The sequence below is a fragment of the Platichthys flesus genome, chromosome 11 (assembly GCF_949316205.1).
Source record: "Platichthys flesus chromosome 11, fPlaFle2.1, whole genome shotgun sequence".
Lineage (NCBI taxonomy): Eukaryota > Metazoa > Chordata > Actinopteri > Pleuronectiformes > Pleuronectidae > Platichthys > Platichthys flesus.
This window is the reverse complement of record NC_084955.1, coordinates 25,063,348-25,083,268: the sequence shown is the minus strand read 5'-3', so window position 1 is coordinate 25,083,268 and position 19,921 is coordinate 25,063,348. Positions and strand designations below refer to the sequence as shown.

The 19,921-nt window shown below is 44.1% G+C and overlaps 1 protein-coding gene across 1 annotated transcript; it reads right to left on the bottom strand.

The window, feature by feature from the left end:
* Positions 1 to 9,289: 9,289 nt before the first annotated feature.
* tlr18 (toll-like receptor 18) lies at positions 9,290 to 18,035 on the bottom strand. Its single transcript, XM_062399038.1, has 7 exons — positions 17,064 to 18,035; positions 15,247 to 16,426; positions 14,221 to 14,662; positions 12,152 to 12,226; positions 11,127 to 11,232; positions 9,870 to 10,020; positions 9,290 to 9,591 (listed from the first exon to the last, which is right to left on the bottom strand). The coding sequence occupies exons 1-7, from the start codon at positions 18,029 to 18,031 to the stop codon at positions 9,418 to 9,420; spliced, it is 3,096 nt and encodes a 1,031-aa protein (XP_062255022.1). The 5' UTR covers positions 18,032 to 18,035; the 3' UTR covers positions 9,290 to 9,417.
* Positions 18,036 to 19,921: the final 1,886 nt, after the last annotated feature.

Sequence of the window (19,921 nt, the reverse complement as noted above, 5' to 3'; positions counted from 1 at the left end):
ATGAAATTAGGGGTTTAACTTATTTACACCTTATTGACAGTTTTTTGCAGCTTGTTTACAGTTTATTTTGAGTTTGTTTACAGTTTGTTTACGGCTTATTCACAGTAGAAAATCATACATGGCTCATTTGCAGCGTCAACTTAAACTGTCGTATCATATTCACACTTCTTGTGTTCGTTTATAATGTATTTTTCAGTATGAAAGACAATGTTATTATTAGTATTAATTATTTAGCATCTGAACTACTTGAAGAAACAAAATAAATGAACATAAAGACATTGATGACATTTAATGGAAAATAAGATTTGCAACTTAAAAAATAAAACCCAGTAAAACGTGAGATAAAATTAGAAACAGAGGAATAAGACGACTGAATAAGTAATAAATTGAGGTATGTGGTTTTTACATGAAGTTAAAAGATAAGCAGTGTAAAAAGGTCATAAATACAACTTTATTAAATATGTGTAAACGTTGTGCATTAGTTTTAATCCGTTTCGAGATGCTGATGCGGAGCTTTTGGCTTTTTGTTCAAACAATAACAGAAGAAGAAAATTAACAAAAATGATTTGAGCTAAAAACAACTCAGACACACTTTGTTGCTGTGGGAGCGTGCGTGTTTGTGTGCGTGTTTGTGTGTGTGAGAGAGTGAGAGAGTGTGTATTTGACATAATGTCTCCACCTAGTGTTCATGTTCAGATATACTTCCCCTGCAAACACTGATATGGTCTCAAGAGGAAAATCTGTGATGTAAACTTTCTCCGGATCTAATTCTGCAGTGATGAGCCTCACAGTGAACCTCTCAGCCTCACGCCGTGTGTGTGTGTGTGTGTGTGTGTGTGTGTGTGTGTGTGTGTGTGCATGTAAGTGTGTGTGTGTGTGTGTGTGTGTGTGCGTGTTCGTATGTGTGTGTGTGATTTCTGGTTTAATGATGCTATGAAATACTTCCAGTAAAACCAGTCCACTGTAACTACACCACAGCTAATCTCAATCTGAATGAATCAGATTTTCCTAGCATCGAGTGACCCCCCCCCCTCACACACACACACACACACACACACACACACACACACTCTCTCTCGCACACAGACACACACAGACACACCCACACACACACAGTCATGTCCCCTCCTGAACCCCTGCAGAATCAGAGGAAGCTGCTTCAGGTTACAGTTGCACTCCATCAGCTTCTGAATTAGTTTGATTCATATTTTTCCTTTCTTCCTCTTTTCTCTTCTTCATCACCTGCTTTTTAATTTTCTCCGTCACTACAGTAAAACGCTGCAGTTGTGTTAACACTGTTTGCTGCTGCAGCCGCACACGTCTTGTTGTAACACATTCAGCCGGTTGTGTTTCACTTTGCTTTCATCTCAACACAAACAGGCTGTTGATGTGAACCTGTGAATCCTGGTGTGAGGCGTCCTTACAGCAGTTTCCAGCCACGTGTGTCTGTTTCAAGAGACTTCAGAGATTCAACCCTTTGCTGCTGCTGCTGTCTCCATCTTCTGCATCTCAGCTGCTCTCAGACCTGCAGCCAACACACAGTCTGCTTCTTTCTCTGGAGCTTTTCCCACAAGGCAGTAGTGTTCAACACGTGTGAAGCTTGAGACTCAGTGGAGAAGTGAGTCAAGTTCTCACCTGTGAACCTTTCTGGAACTTTGGGTTTAGATTCGTAAGTTTTTATAGAATTGATTGAACTAATTGTCGACTGATTCATTTGAGTAGAGGGCTTTGTGAGATGATAATGATTCTCTCTCTCTCCCCCTCTCTCCCCCCTGGTGTCGGGGTTACCTGCTGGTCATCTCAGGGGCTGATTGCAGAGCTCATACATCACGTCTTTATTGGGAGGAAGTCATTAGGTCTCTGCAGCGACCCAGCCTTGACCCTGCTGAAGCTGCATTAAAAAGCTGGACCCAGGGGTCAGGACTGGGGGGTGGGGCTAAACCAAGGCACTGGCCAATCACAGATGACCTGGGCAGCAGGCCAGCACCTTGGTGTGTGTGTGTGTGTGTGTAGCTATACTTTGTGAGGATAGTTTGACCAGTCCTCACTTTCTGACACCCTCACAGAATTAGGTTTAAGTGAGTTTCAGACATTTACATGTGGTGGTTCATGTTCGAGGGGAAGCATCATGAGGGTCTTTACAAAAATAGTGAGTTTAGCAGCCGAGCAGAAATTATTTGTCACTATCACTAAAATCAGTTCAGAAACAAAACCCATTCATCCATTGACGGCACATTTCTCTGTAGCTCTGAGCTTTTCTTTCACTTTCTTCTGTAACCAAACAATGGAAGGATGAGTGTTGCTCTCAGCGAGCAGCCGGCAGGAGGAGGAGGAGGAGGAGGAGGAGGAGGAGGAGGAGGAGGAGCAGTTGTCTTCCTCTCAGCTTCAGTTAAGAAATCCTCTGGGAAACGATCTGTGGGAGAGTTCCTTTCGTAAACTGAGATTGGGAACAGTTGATTTTCCACAGATGTGCTACCAACATATTTGTCATTGGGGAAGTTTGTATTACAAATAAAATAACTCCGCTGCTCTTAAAACCTTCTCATTGACGTCTTCACTTAGAGATTTTGAATAAGAGGCAGCATCTCGGTGGGACATCAGGGATGGAGAACACGCACACACGCACACACACACACACACACGCACACACACACACACGCACACACACACACCGGTGCAGGTGCTGATCCACCAAGCTACCTGAGCTGCCATCAGCACCGAGGCAGCAGCACCAGGATGTTTGTGTTTCTGTGAATTTCATGAGATGAAATGTGTGTTTGTGGTTCTGAACGAGTCAAACAGGTAAAGAGCAGGAGAACCAACAAAGGCAACGAGTAGCAGCCAATCAGAGGAGGCAGGGCAACGTGGGATGCATATATAAATATGAATATATATATATATACATATACTGATTGAAAAACCCTGTGTACCTGCGTTCACCCTGAATCTCACCACTGATTGAACTGTCGCACTCACTTTCAGTGGATGATCCGATGTTTCACCCGTGGGGGGGGCAGTGTTTGTTTGACTGACAGGAGGCGTAATGTGGCGCCAGGCGTCCCCTTACCCTCCATCTCCCCTCTTCACCTCTCCTCTCAACTTCCCCTGCCCAGATCCCCTTTCTGGGGGTCAAAGGTCATTCATTAGGATGCCCCTCCACTGCTGATAATACAGACATATACACAGTGTGTGTGTGTGTGTGGGGGGGGGGGGGGGGGGGTTCTAACCCACTCAGGACTCTGCCAGGGGTTGAGAGGGCCGGAGCGGTTTGACAGCCACCATCAGTCTTTATGTCCCAGCCCCCCCCCCCCCCCCCCCCCCCCATCCAAAACTATCTCTGCCGCACACACACACAAACACACACACACACACACACACACGCACACACTTTACCCCCGGGGGCATTAGTGTCCTCATGTTGCCCTGAAAGAGAGTTGCAGTGACCGGTCACAGCGATGACAGAAGACGTGACTCCAGCTTTTCAGCTCTCGGCCTCAAACCGACCAGTTGTGCATCGATCAGCTGTTTGTGAAACACGACTTCTCAGAGATGTGTTCAAAATACATAAATGAATAAACCAGGAGGGTGATCGGAGGCGTTCAAACTCACTAGATCTGGAGTTTTAATTGGATCGGCAACAAATTTCACACATTCCTAAATACTTCAGCATTAGCAGCAGCAGAAGCTACATTCTAAACAAGTGACTTCATCTTGTTTCTCTCTTCTTCTTCTTCTTCTTCTTCTTCTTCTTCTTCTTCTTCTTCTTCTTCTGCTGTGTAATGTCTGCCCTCAGTGTGACAGTTTGATGAGCTATTAGTCGACATAATTTACCGTGTGTTCAGCTCCGCCTGCAGACTCTCTGTCTGCTGCGGGACGACGTGCCTTTGTCCTGACTGCTGCTCAGGACACGTATGTGCACATAGAGTCACACGCCTCTGACGTACAGAAACATGTTGCTGTGTTTGGTAAGAATGAGAGAAGAGTCCCTTATGGAGAACTGGAAGGTTGCGTCACATGATGAGGAGCCAGGTGAAAAAATAAAACAAGCATAAACTTTAAAAGGCGTTTGGGGTTATCCTCCTCCGAGCAGACAAAAGACAGAAGACATGACCTCCTCGTTAGGGGGGATAAATACTTAATAAAAGAAAAAGTAATAAATCTTTTGTGTTTTTTAAACCTAAATATTAAAATACAAATAATAGAACCAGATTAAAGAATCAAAGCGTTCTCCCTGAATGCAACATGGAGTCGTGAGACCAGAACAATTAGCTTAAAGACGCTATCTGAGGAGTCGAGGCAAACTGCAGCCCCCCCGACTCCTCTTCACACATCCGTGACGAAGGACAGCTCTGAGGTCGCTGGGTGGCTGATCGTGACCTCCGACCTGTCGGGCCGGTATCAGGCCGGGGTCACGGCGACGACAGGTTGTCCGAAGCTGTGTCCTCTCAGACATGAGTCGTCTGGAAACATGTTCAACTTTCTAAAGTCCAGATTCTAAATGATTTGAAATTGGAAAAGTACCCGAAGGATTTTGTGTAATTTTATTTTTTACTCATCATAATCATCCTCTGTTTCTCATCGTCTTCTCTTGGCCAAGCTGATACCACAGTGACACGTCATGGCACATTAACCCACAGCACGTGTTTGAAGGTGGATTTCTCCATTTGAGCGACTCCACCTGCTGTGGACGGAGGAGAAGGTGGAGGCTGAACTCAGAGGAAGATAAGAAACATTTAGTCAATACTCGTGACATTAAGGATTCGGGTTAACCTCGGTGTGAAAGGTTAATGGCCGAAAAAAATAATGCTCAATCCTTCAAGTTCATCCTGCACATTCTTCCTCCACCTGCCGTGGCGTCAAACCTAGCGTCCCCGGCGCGTTGCGGCTTCACGGTCTCGACTTCACGGTCTCGACTTCACGGTCTCGACCTCACGGTCTCGACTTCACGGTCTCGGCCTCACGGTCTGGACTCTCGCCGCTCTCACTTTGTCGGTGTCGTAACCGACCTGTTGCACAACCGCTGGAGCCGCCGCTCAGCGACCAGAGGAAACAGTGAGGGGAGGGGCGAGGGGCTCTCCGTCTGGGCGGAGGGCAAACTCCCAGCTCGATAAGAAAGGTGAGAGGTAAACATTGACCCTGGTGCTATCGCTGCTTGTCCAGGTCCATCTTTCACTGGAGAAACTATGCAAACAGCCGGGATGCACTGATAACTCTCTTTCAGTCCGAGCAGTAAAACTTTAAGTGTGGTCTGATAACAGGGAGCAGAGCCGAGGCGCCGCGGCTCCTACCATCGCCTCAGGTGGTTGATGAGAAACAATCCAGGGAGGCCGTTTTCTGTGTGAGGAGGTTTTGTTGTCATGTATATTCAATGCAGAAGTAGTTTCATGTAGTAACATGGGAAGCCTTTAGAGTTTGCATCTTGCTCTTCACAAACAGTGAAACTGAGGATCAGTGAAACCTCAAAGTGCAAAAAAGAGACTTTCTGAAAATATGTTCTGATATCACAGTCCTCCCTTTTCACTGACGTCCTCAGTGTTGAGGTCTTTACGTGATATGGTGACATGTTGATTGGTGATATTGTTGGGATGTGGAGATGTTTACTGGTCAGAGCAGGCGTTCAGTGTCTGTTTGGCAGGAAACGTCAAAACTTCGAAATCCAAAACTCAGGGAGCAAACAAAGACAAACTTCATAAACAGAACCAGAAGCAAACAGGAAGCGAACTGACAAACTGAGGAGAACTGGGAGAACTGGGAGAATTGGCAGCTCAGGGACTAGACAGGATTAATTAAACACAGGTGAAACTTGTCGAGGCGAAGCAGCCAATCACAGAGGAGGGAAGCTGGACAGAGCAAGTAAAGAAGCAGGAAACACAAAGAACGACAAAGTAAAACAGGAAGTCATGAATTCAAAGTCTAAACAAAAATCTGAAATTCAAATAAAGACAGAAAGAGAATTACAAGTAAAAGAATGTAACGCTCTGATGTTGACGTTTAAGAAATTATTTTGCTAAATTTAATCTGGACTGAACAGAACCTCGTTTGGTTCTGTTCATGTTCTTGTATTTTTCAATCAGTGGGTTTGTTATGGATCAAGTGAAAGTTTTAAACCTGATCAGACGCCTACTGGAAAATAACCATTTACCAGCGCTGAGGGTCCAGTGTACTGGTATTTAAACAGGGAGCGGCTCCAGTGGGACGACGAGAGGGAAATGAAGAGAAGCCGATTCTCTAGAACCACAGAACAAGGATTAAGTTCATTTTAAACTGAAGGAGGAAGGTAACACAAGATGCCCCGACCCGTCTGTTAATGTCTAACTGGATCAGTAACCACACAGACGCTCGCTCTGACCTCCTGCAGGAGACTCATGTCAGCAAACATGTGGAGAAGAAGGTGTTTGTGAATGGATCTGACATTATTAGAGTCTAGTTCCAGTTAACGACATCACGAGGAGGTGAGTTCTCCTCCGGACGCCACAGAGACTTTTATTCAATATCTGCTCCTTCTTTACTTCAGTCGTCACATTGTCCAGACACATTTGGATTCGTTGCACAAACAGCATCACCTGCAGCAGAATGAACAGAATGGGTTGTTTATATAGTTAATGTTTACAGCCCTGGTTTGAGCCCCGTGGTCGGCTTCACACACGTATGACTTTATTGCACCGTGAAGCTTATGATCATGTGTGTGCGCATAAACACGCTAAACTGCAAACAAGAGGTCAGGATATTGAATTTCTCTGTGACTCTCACTGTTAATAAGATCCATACTGAACATTTCCTGTCCAGCTCGGTCGTAAACACGGCGTTAGCTGTGGCATCATAACGTTTTACTGTGCCTGTGCATGATGCCAAACATGACTGATTTTAATGACACATGAAACAAACGGGGGGGGGGGGGGGGGGCGCCTAAGAACAGTTTATGTAGATGTGTAAATCAGATACAGTGTTATCAAGAAAATGGAAATACAGATATTTTCACAGCTTAAATTCGAAAAATGCGGAAATGATTTGTTAAAAAGATTTAAAATTACATCATCCCTCTGGTTGTTGTGTCATTTGAGTTTTGCTCGACCTCTTTGCAGATTTCAGGGCTATGACAGGAACTTCTGTCTGAAGTGTCAGTTTTACCATCATAATAGATTTGCTCCCTTGACAGATTCTTCACCTCAAACAACTGCTCTTCACCATCAGCTCCAATCAGTCCTGGTGTCCCTCAAGGTTCTATTTCAGGTCCACTTCTATTTTCTCTTTTCATGCTTCCTCTTGTCTTCTGGCTTCTTCTTAGATTCTGTTAGAGTCTCTATTCTTTCTATACTTTTATCTTGTTTGTCTTTTATTGTCTCTTTTGTTCTTTTTTATTCATACTGTAGTTGTTGTTCTGTTGCCATTTTTTTGAAGCTCTTAAGGCCGACTCCTTGTTTTTAATGTGCTAAATGAATTGATTAGTTAATGGTTAGTTAACTGATTTGTTTTCATAGCTTCCAATGGGGACATGACTCTTAGGTTGTATGAGTTACATGCAGCCATCATCGTGAGCAGATCCGCTCGTTAATACAGTTTGTGTTTTTGGAAATGTAGCATTTATTTGTAAGTTTTAACTTTTGGCTTGAAATTGAACATCAGCTGATGTTTACTGCACATTTATCTGCGTCATTGTATTCACCAGGAAAAAAGAAATTCAAGGTTATAATAAATAAATAAATGAAGAAATATTTTGAGATCTTCCAAAACATTGGCACCATAACTGACACGGTCACATTTATTTGAAAGATTCCTGTTAATTTATATCAAGTATTTCTACTGATACTTAAAATAAATATTACAGACACATTTCTCACAGTTTCTCAAATGAAATGAACAGATGAAATCTAAGTTTGAATATAAATATTTGTAGTTAAGTTGTGAAAATTCATCTTTTCATTGTAGCTTATAAATTGTTAAATGAAGGTTATGGGGACATGACATGAGTCCATCAAAGTAAAAACAGAAACATGTATTTTATTCCATGAGCCACACTCACTTGAATCAGTGACAACTCACAGGAAGTGTTGAGTCAGTGAAGTCATTGTGAAGTCTGTGTCTCCCCCTGCTGGTCAGCTGATCACAAACGATTGGACCATGATGAGATGTTTTAAGGGTTTGAAAAGGAGAAAATAAACCAGACGCAGTAATGAGGCGTTCAAATGTTAATGCACCATTCATTTTAATTAAGTTGGCTTTAAGTTTAAACTAATATTGATGTGCAAATACTTGATTTATAAATCCTGACCCATGTGTACATGTTTAAAATGGTTTTTTTTCAAGTGAGAAGATGTTCATGTTAGATTTTGAGTTCTGCTTTGGATCATTGTCCCGTTTGTTCTTTTTGCTTTAACCCTCGTTAATGGTTCTTGAGTGTTATTACTCCTGATGAGCTTCTTTACTCGTTATCGAAGATGAGCGTTTCCTTTTTAACATCATGAAATAAAAACGTAATAAAAGTACATCAACATATAAAGGCTGTTAATAAATCGTCTGAAGTGTATCTGCTCTTATAAAAATGCAGCTGGTTCTATACATTTGTTTACTTTGAATTTAGTTATAATTTCCATGACGTCATTGTCACATGTCCAGCTTTGTAATATGTTTACTGAAAGGTTCAAATCAACTGTTACAAACTGGCTCATGAATCAAACAAACTAGAAAATGTTTTGAAAGAAAAACGGTTGAATCACGTGCACATGAAAATATAAACACTAATGTTAGTATGACGTCACCTGCCTGCAGGAGCCCCGTGCAGACACTTGATGGCGCTAGTGATGTGTGGTTCTGAAGCTGCTGACCCTTGACTGAAGAGGAAGTTTAGTAAAGATGATATTTCATTATATTTATCATTTAAACCGAGTCTGGACCTGAGCTGTGCGTGTGTGTGTGTGTGCGTGTGTGTGTTTGTGTTTGTGTGCGTGTTCCACTGAGATTAATTACAATAGCTGAGATTCACAATCACCTCAATATCTTGATTTTTCCACCCTGTAAGTTTCTCATTTCTCACAAACACACTCAGAGGGAAAAAGGTCATGAAGGACCTGACGTCACATTGATGCGACAGCAGAGTAATATCTGTATAAAAGCTTCTGTTGCCTTTAATGTGTTGCTTCATGAATCAGTTTAGTCTGCTGCTTTAAGTGACTTAACATTATTTGAAAAACGGCTTTTAGTGAGGCAGCGTTTCCCTTTCAGAATAAAAGAGTGAGGATAAAGCTGCTGCTCTGATTGGAGGAGGAGGAGGACGTGACTCAAAATGTTTTCAGGATGAAATCTTTTATTATTTCAGAATAGTTGATTAACAGTGATGCATCTTACCAAGGTTCTGTGAACACATTGTTAGAGCTTATGATTTGTCTGAAGACAGGTTTATTGACTTCATCTGAAATGAAGTCACTTCTTCTTGGAGCCTTCGAGGCCGCTCTTCTCACAGTCGATGAAGAAGTCGTTGCAGGCGACGGTCAGAGCCGCGACCAGAACCACAAACTCCTGGAAGTCCACTTCCCCGTCCTGGTTTTCATCCAGCTCACTCATAATCCTCTCCACCACCATCGGGTCCTTGCTGGCCTGAAAACACAAACATCATGCTGAAGAAAAAAAGAATCGAACCAAAGAGGAATCTGTTTCACAAGATCTTCTACTAATGGGGATTTCCCTGCATGGTCTAAGAATAGGAAATACAAAAAGGGTCCAGTGGTTAGAGCCATTTCCAAAACCAGATGTGTGCTATGGACATTAAGTGCTCATGCATAATCTTTACTTTCGTTTGTCTAATCCTCAAACTATCTAAACTGAATCTGCTCTACACGACGGAGCAGCGACTCTACGTTCAGACAGAGACTCACCGACAGGAGATCTGAGAGTTCCTGCTTCAACAGGCACTTCAGTTCTCGTTTATTCAGCTTGTACTTGTCGCCTTCTTGTCCCGAGTACGAGTGGAACACTCCGATCAGGCTCGTCATCGCCTCCTGCAGGTGGCCACTCATTGTTTCAGTCCTGCAGGGGGAGGAGACAAATCAGGTTTCACTACAGAGAAGGTGAAGAAATGAGCTTTTCCTAAAACCATATTGATTTGAAATGAAAACTGCAAGAGGAGACATTCTGCAGGACTTCACCTGAAGAACCATCAGCTCAGACTATCATGATCCATTCTAACTCAAACCTCCACTCAAGTGTTAACACCATCGATGTCTGAAGACTGATCAGAAGATTCAACAACACGATGCAGCTTCTACTCAATCACAGCGCCCCCAGGTGGTGATTAACTGTTGGACTCAGAAGAAAAACCTGAATCTATCTCCGTCAGTTCTTCTCACAGGAGATCGAACCCACTTACCAGAGCTACACAGAACAGACGTTCAGGCAGTGAAGGAGGAAACTCTCTCTATATTCACTGAACCCTCACTCCTCCATCTGCCGACTGATGTGAAGCTGCAGCAACAACATCAATAACTGAGCTGAAGAAAAGTCTCATGAGAACGAAGCAAAAAGCTGGAAAGCTACAGAACGTTTCTGAGACCACATCCTCAGAACGTCTTCGTTAAACTCTGTTGAAACGTGTTCCTGTCTGAGCTGAACTCAGGTGGAGGAGTTCAATCTGACCTTACACCGTCAGACACCTGAGAAGCTGCTGCTGCCTCCAGGAGCCGCTGGAGGACAAAGGCACCGACCTCCTGCTGGGCCGCGTGCACACGGATTCAGATCCTGCATTAAGTTACATTCAGTGGTGCCCCCTGGAGAAGTCTATATTTCATACAGAGATGTACAGCTGCAGTCTGAGAGCAGGTCCTGAGCTGAACGATGCCGAGCCACATTCACTTCATTAGGCTCCATGATTGCTGCTAATAATTTATTTCTGGGAGCTAATTAAAGGCTCTTTGAATGTCAAATGCAAATCTGGTTTTAATTAACTGAAGCAGAGACGAGCATCAGACTGCAGACGCCACTCAGCAGGAAACAATCAAGTCAAACACAGAGTCTCTTCCTCCTCTCCCTGTGGAAGCAGCAGAGGAGACACACAGCAGGAACTCACCTGGACGCTGACGGCTGCAGGTGCAAGTGGCTGCAGCTCACACCTCATCAGTTATATGGGCTCCTCTCACCTGTGTGCAGGTCGGCCGGAGTGACGCCCCCCTCTGGAGGACTCCTGCTGCTGCACGGCCGCCTGCGCTGCAATATAAGGTGAAGAACACAGGATACAAGGTTTAATCAGTCAAAGCAGGAAAGAGCAGGAACACAATAAAACCTGATAATGAGCCGTTAACGGTGACGTGTTTAACGCAGAAACTTTATACAAATGTTTTATCGGCTCGTGATGGAAAACGACTTCTCATTTAACAGATGAGGTGAAACACTAACATGGAGTCTCACTGGGTTTATTGTCAAATCCAAACTGACGGCTGCATTTGTGTCTTTAATTTCTCTAAATACGATTTTTTTTTAATAAATACTATGATACCAAATGTGCTGTTTTGTGTTTTCTTCTGTTTGATTGTATGTATATTAGATTTTTTAACAAATGTGCAGCAATTTGTGTCACATTTTTTACATGAATTGTGTGATATGAGCGTAGTTTTATCATAATTTCAGGATGTTTGCTGTCGGGGCACAAACCACACTTCTCTCTCTCTGCAGTTTCCCACCTGTCATAGAAGTGCAGTTCTTTGAACAGCCATATTAACTTGAGCTCCTTTAGAGCACAACCTGTCTGTGGCTCCTCTGAGCTCAGCTTCGTGTGCTTTAAAGGAAACAGCTGTTAAATGGACCATGAGCTGCAGGTGCTCTGTCATTGAGGTTAAAGGTCTCAAGCTGAATACGTGATCATCTTTGTCACAGGTCGAATATAGTTTGTGTTAACGGTGTTTACCCTTCAGAGCTGAAATGGGTTTTCTTTGTCTTTGTTTGACGTGTTATGGCTGAAACGATTTCAGAAACAAGACATGTTTGTGATTTGGTCATTTTAGGTCACATCTGCAGGTAAAGAACTCGGCACAAAAACACATTGTGAGCTCTGAACCCTGTTTTCCTGCTTCGTGTTCACACTCGTACACTTGAGTGACATTTGCCTACAGAGTCGTCAGCCACTCTGACAAATAGAACTCATTTTTTTTTGTCGTACAGCTTCTACCTGCGAGCTGCGTCAGAGACTCTCTGGTGCTCGTCACCCGGCTCTTCACTGGAACGCCATTTGCAGCGATTACGTCTGAATGAAAGAGCAAGTGGAGAGGCAATGCAAATCTAGAGCAGGCCAGTCAAATGAAATGTTCACTGAATGCAAATGATAAGGATTAATTTGCATCAGTGTCCACATGTGGAGGATATGAAAGTTTTATTGATGCATAATTCTAGTCAAGAGTAAATAAAAACATCAAATTAAACCTACAATGTCTGAAAGTTTTAATCATATGATGAAATGAATTTTTAACTAAATGTTTCTGAATTCAACATTATTGGAATAAATTATGAATGGAAACCTGACACGACCTCACATCGGAGACAGATTTTTTTCTTCCCTTGGTTTGATGATATTCCCGTTTGAAGAAGAAATTTCTTTTTTGACGTGACGAACTGGGACACGTGCACCAGAGCACGACCGTGTCTGATCCCAGCAGGGCGGGGGGGAGGGGGGCGAGTCATCAAACAAAGTTTAAAAAGACAGGAATACTGTTTTTATTAAAAAATGAATAAATACATCAATATTGCATCGTGGGAATTATAAATGTCCAGCATTTAACGAGGCGTACAAATATACTTTAACATCCATAATGGAGAAATTCTGAAAATATAAAAAAAGTCTGTCAAAAGCATAAATGATTCTATATGTAAAATACTCGTTGTATTTGTACGTCTGCAGCTTTTTGTGCTGCAGAAGAACATCTGGGACTTTCTGTTTTTGTGCTGTTGTAATAATTTTCAGCTGATTTTGTAACGTCTCTCTCTCTCATCTGCAGGCTTTTGTTATCTCTGCAAATAGCCACACACCCACATGGTAAACAGAGAAACAATAATGATACACAACACTCATGCAATACTGAAAGGAAGAAGTCATTTAGAAAACAACTGGCACAAGTTCAAAGTCTCATAAATACAGATATTACAATCGCCTGCTGTACAAAACATTTCAATCATAAACTCAAAATACTGTTATTTATACCAACACGTCTCATGAGGGAAGCAAACTGAGTTTCCTGTCAATCATAGATTCAAAGTTTCACCTTTAAGCTCCAGCTCTCGCTGCATGAGTCCACATTTTAAAAGCTTTTAACGACAGAACACGTTAGATGTGAAATGAGTCGCTATAAATAAAAAACTGCATCTTCTCTGATATTATTCTCAATAGTTGTGGAAAAGCTTAAACAGGATGTTTTTGTCAGTATTTAGCAAAAAGGTCTTAAACATTTTCCATGAAGTTTTGTGCAGGGTCTTTATATACATATATATATATAAATAAACGATTGGCCCTGGCAGTGCTTTGAGCTCCACTCAGCCTAATGAAGCTGTATCTTCACAGGCTTAAGACAAAAGGCCAATTAGATCAAGTTATTACAGACATGCACGTGCACGTACTCATTAACACAGGAGCCGCCACTTTAACACTCAGAGGCCGACGGAGAAGCCACTTGAAGATTAGGACTTAATTAGAACATATTCAAAGACGCGATGCATCGAGTTCCCAACAACTAATCTCCACTTTAAACTCAGGGGAAGCTGGATCCAACGATCTGCTTCCACAGTGATTCTGACTCTTATGTTCCCGGACACGTCAGTAATTGGTCCACAGTCCCCAGAACACCTCGTCTCAGACAGAGTGATTCTCTCATGTGGCCTTTGGCTCAGCTGTGAGTCATCAGAGCTGGAGCAAATTATGATCTGGTACCTGTGAGAGCCAGGAACGTAAAAGAGACCCATCGGCTGCACAGACCTGTCAGCACCTGGTCCTGCCACCCGGCTTGTTATCCACAGTGCCACATGGGGGATCTCATTCAGCGCCTGTCAACAGGACGCCGGCCTCGGACGCTCACAGGCCGTCTGCTCTACACTCGGCAGATAACTTGACAGAATCCCACAGGCGGCTCGTGATCATGCTACTCTCCGTCATCTTTAATGAGACGTGGTGTTTCACTCCCACCTCGTTGTGAAAGGCAACTCGAGTTCAGACCTTTACAGACACCTCAGTTCTTTGACCTTTTCTTCAAAATGCCACTAGCGGTATTTGTGTTCGGGGATTTGACAGCTTGTTATTATTCCTTTCCATGAAGTTGATATCTTCTTGATTACACTTCACTACCTTTGCCCCGCTGTCCTCTTGAGGGCATCTGATCACTGAAACAGATGAAGTTCTGCTCTGGACGCTCTGGCCCCCGTCTCCGGTCATTGTCGGCTTTCCCAGGACGCTCCTCAGCTGCTCCCAGAAGAACGGCTGCTGGCTGACCTGCTGGGGCCACTCCAGGTACGTCTTGGTGCTCAGCATCTTCTTCAGCCTGCAGTACTTACTGGGCAGCGAGCTGGGATCGATGGGCTCCTTAACCACCAGGATGACATCACTAAAGGTCTTTCCCATGGCCCTCTGCTGGGCGAAGTACAGCTCGTAGTTGCACCAGTCGCTGTTCACAAAGTGTCGGGAGAGGACGAATATCGACTGAGGACGGAACGAGGAGGAAAGGAAACAAAATGAAAACATTAGGTGTATCGAAGAAGACTTGAAACCACAGACTGAGGCATAAACTCCTGAGGAAAATGTTTACTGATGTTATAAAGTGAGAAGTAGAGTAATTTTCTATAAGCACAAACCAGTGGAGTCTCCCCCTGCTGTTCATTTGAGAGAATACACATTCCAGGCACTGCATTTGCTTCAATTCCAGTCCCAGACAAAAATGTTGTAAAACACCCCCCGGGTTCTGGATCTGTCTATTTGGACCGATTCAATCCAAATGTTATGAGTTCTTTTCTCCCTCTACAAACTTTCATGGAAGTCGAAACCAAACATGAACGGAACAACCTGCTTCATGTTTCTGATATCTGCCTTTTGATTGACACATCATCTTTCACTTCAGTCTGTTGAGAACCAGTATCACCACTTTTGGAAACATCTGAATGCCTCAACCAGCTGATTCAAACTTTCAAACTCTATTTATAACCCACTTGCCAAAAATGGGCTTGTTCAATTCTCTGTATAAAGTAGAGTGTTGTGAGCAAGACAATGATAAAACTATGCGTTCGTACCTTTCGACTGTTTTCAATGTTCTCAATGATGTTGTCGATGATCCACCTTCCCGGCATGAAGTCCCTCTCATGGATGCACAGACGATACGGGTTTCTATTGTTCTCCAAACAGGGCAACAGCTGGTCCCTCACCCAGTCTGCATCAGCGTGGCTGTAGGAAATGAAGGCGTGATACGTAAAAGTGCCCATTTCCCCGGCTGCTTTTTCCTTGTGCGCTCTGTATTTGGCTCGGATGATCTGATAGGTGGCTTTCGTGTACCAGGGAAGGTCGAAGATGTAGCAGATCAGCATCAATATCAGGATCACCGCTGCAGTGGTGGCCACAGAGATGAGGATGACGAGTTTCATGTCGCAGGCCACTCGACTTGGTAAGTATTGGGATACAAACGTGTTGAGGAAGGCCTCCGGGTGGTAGCACCTGTAGTTCCACGGCCAGTCGGTGAGGTTGACCGTTCCCTGTGATATCGTCTCCTGGACGAAAGCGTGAAGCTCACAGGTGCAGTGGTACGGGTTGTTTCCCGCCCTCAAGCCAGACAGCTCAGGCATGCCCTGGAAAGACGCCTTGCTGATGAGGCCGAACGAATTCCCGTCCAAGGCTAGAAACTGCAGGTGCGGACTTGTCCACTTCGATGGGATGAACTTGATTTTGTTCCCACTCAGCAGGAGCTCTCTCAGGTCGGTAGCTCTCTCAAAGAACGTCGTGTCCAGCTGGTCCAGGTCGCAGTGGGACAGGTCCAGGTACTGCACCGTGGTGGGCAGACAGAGGAGGGCCTCAGTGACAAACTGGTTGTGGTGGGCAATGAGACGAGTGATGTTTGTCCAAACGCAGTCGCGACTTTCTTCAGCAGATCCCAGTTTGTTGTTGCTGACGTCCAACACCTTCAGCTGCCGGAAGTCGCTGGTTAGCACCGACAGGTCCCTCAAGCTCGTCAGCTCGTTGCTGCTCGCGTTGAAGGTGTGGAGGTTTGGCATGGTGCCCTTGTTTTCACAGCGCTGGTTGAAGATGTAGCCACTCTGCAGTCGACAGTAGGAGATGTCCAGTAACTCCACACCCTCCATCTCCACCCAGGAGTCGCAGGGCACGTAGTTGAAGTAAACGTACCGAATAGAAAGTTGCTTGATCTTGTTGAACCAGGTGAAGCGCCAGTCAAACCGCAGCACATCAGGATTACTGATATACCTGAAAGAAACAGAAAAAGCAAATACTCAGTCTCAAAAGTGCAATTCACTCACATTCACTCCTCTGGTCAATTTAGATCATCCAATTAATCAATTAACCCCAGTCTGCTCGTGTTTGGACTGTGGGATGAAGCCGGAGTCACGGCAGGAAAAACGAGGCTCACGTTTAATCTCACAACACTTCTGCTTATGGTTCTGAAAATTGCTTCAGCATAGGTCATAAACCCTGCCTCCACCAGGTTAGTGGATGGGACATGGATCAAAATTACATTACATGTCATTTAGCTGACGCTTTTGTCCAAAGCGACTTACATTTTTAGTACACTCAACATTTATTAGGGGCCATTTAGGGGTTCAGTATCTTGCCAAGGACACTTCGGCATGCAGATGGGGAAGAGTGGGGATTGAACCGGCAACCTTCGTGTTGGAGAGCGCCCACTGTACCCCCTAGGCCCTAATGGCTTAGTATATATGTCATTTCTAGATTGTTCTAATCACACTGATGTTTGTTGAAGTTTGGTTTGAATTAGTTATTCAATGATATAAAAACAGGGTGAGATGTTGTGATTGATATCGAGGTTTCATCCCCTGATTCATCTCAACATGTGGATATGGGACACAAAGAGGAAGATACTCACCAAAGATCCAACCTGTCAATCGTCAGGTTTGTGATCCTGGAACTTGCTCCGGTGTCACTGAATGTGGGTGAACGGGCGAAGTCGATGTACTGAACCCTCAATCTTCTGATCAGGCCGATTTGTAGGTTCATCAGAGCCATCCTCAGGAGATGCTCGTTGAATTTCCCCCTGTGGATGATTAGCTGAAGCGCATTAATGTCTTTCAAACCCTGGAAGATGTCCTCCTCCCCCGTGTAGTACATGTACTCGAAGAGGTTGCGGAACTGGATGACGCTGAAGTTGTTGTTGGTGATGTCGTGCAGCATGTGAACGAGAGCGCCCGGCCGCTGATCTAAGGCCATATCGAAACCCATCTGCTTCGTCCGGATGACCTCCAGACTCCCGGGCTCGTAGTAGCTCAGGTTGGAGGAACACTTGATTGCAAAACTTTGTAGCCTGATGTTCTTCAGCGGCAAAAAATCTGCTTTCTTCAGTCCCATCACCAGGGGCCCCCCCATCGACAGAACCTGGAGTTTCACCAATTTGGAGAAGCTCTCAGCCAGAGTGGCGTGTTTGTACAGGTTATTGGACATGTCCAGCTGTTTCAGGTCGGACAGAGGCGTCAGAGCGCCGGCAGGGATTTCCTCCAGCGAGTTGTTGAAGACGTTAAGACTCTCCAGCAGTGGGTTGTGTTTAAAGGCATCCGTGTGGATGTGTGAAATGTTGTTGAACTGCAGCTGCAGGATGCGCAGCAGAGGCAGCCGGAGGAAGTCGTCAGCGTGGACAGCTTGAAGATTATTGTAGGAGAGATCCACGTACTCGAGGGTGGAGGGAAGCCGGGGCACGGCGGTGAGCTGCCTCCCCACGCAGTCTGCCGAGCGGCCCGAGTTGTGGATGCGACAGGTTCCGTCCTCGCGGGTCGAGGCCGGAGTCGGGGACGCGAGAGACCCGAGGAGCAGAGAACTGAGCTGGATCAACTTCCACATCATTCCACAGACCTGGAAAGAAACAGGAAACATTGAGCTTGTTATTAAATAGATGGACGACATTTATAATGTGGTGGAGGAAGATTTAAACATAAGTAAAAGTACAATTATATATATAGAAACAGTCTGGTAAATGCACCAAATAAGTTGTTCTACTTGAGTAAAAGTACAACAGTACTCTCTTTTAACTTAATTATTCAAATAAAAACAATGTATTCAATTAAATAATTATAATTAGGTAAAAATACATCAGTTAAATACATTCAATTAATTATAATTTAGTACAAATACATTAGCAAACAACAGCTTACTCATGTTTTCTTCTTCTGCTTGATTCTGTCACAATCTCATCCTCGATCCTGTTTTTCACTCGGCTCGTCTTAAATCATACATGTCTATTTTCAGAGTTTTTAAAGACACACAATAACATAAAATAAATAACGATATAACAAAATAATCAGACCACACACTCACACAATGTGACCTCAGCTAACCTGCACAGGGAAACAAATCAGATCCATATTAAACAGGCTTCACTGGTCCCCTGTGATACAACAACACTCACACGACACTCACCCAGTTTCCTGCTCAGCACCGTGAACACTGACTCTCTCAAATCCCTCCTCTCTCCTTTACTTATATGGCCCAAGGCTCCACACTCACATGTGAGGAGCTGTCAAACTTTACAACCACTCAGCAAGCAGCGTTGGTTTTATCTCATCCACAGGAGACGTGACTTGAATAAACATTTATGTCCGTGTGGAGAAGGGTGATATAAATCCACCGCTCCTTATTTACTTGAAATTAAAGGATGTTCCTGTTCCTGTTGTTGTTTTGAGCTCTTCCAGTCAGGAGGAGGGAGATGTGTTGTCTAATGTCTCCTGTTCCTCCTGGAACTGTTTCAATTTTGAAGTATTAACAAAAAATGTCATTGTTTGTTTTCTAGATAAAGACAATAAATGTAGTATAGTATTGCAGATTTTCTGTCATCCTGTGTTTACTGCGTCTTTCTTCCTCTTCCTTCCTCGCCATATAACGTGAGGGACAAACCACAACCCCCCCCCCCCCCCCCCCCACGTCTATCTGCCCTGGTCAACAGTGAGCAGCTGCTAGTGGAAATTGACACTGTTGATGAACATCGATAATATTGACTCAGTCAAACTCCTGCAGTTGTTGTAAAATGTTGTGTTAGAATCTGACAATAACAAGGTTTGGGAACTCACGCAGACTTTTGTAAAGTGCGAGTTCATTGTGTTTTGCACATGTAGTAACCACTAGGTGTTTGTGTTGTTCTTCTTGGTTCACCGCAGGTCACCTCCATCACCACTGGGGGGTCTCTGGTTGTAAATTAAAGGAGCAAGATGGCGGTGCCCCTAACATGGATTCTCTGGCTTCATCTTTGGGAGGATGTAGAGAAGTGTTGTCTGTTCTTACATTAAATGTTCCAAACCAGAGATTTGTTCTGCATTGAATTGCTTCTGTATTTTATTCCATTTATTCAGTGTAAACAAAATATCTGGTACAAATTCAGATTCCTTTTATTCTATAATTCATTTATCTGTCAGGAACAGTTTGAGTCTGCACACATACCTTGGACTCTGCACCCCCCCAGGTTGTGTTTTGTGGGCGATATGCATGTGAGTCATGTGTTTTAATGTCTTCTTTAATACTTGATCCTGTGGCTACGCTCACTGATCACTCTGGGATATTTCAGTGGCCTTTCCGGACAGTGGGTGGAAGTTGAAAGGCGTCGCCCGACTTCACGATCGCTCTTTGCTCCGAGCTGAACAGAAAATCTGTGTCAGGGCAAACCGAGGTCAACAGAAGCCGAGTGTTCCCATCTCCCCACATCCACCCAGCTGGTTTGACATTAACCAGCCTGCAGCCTGTCTG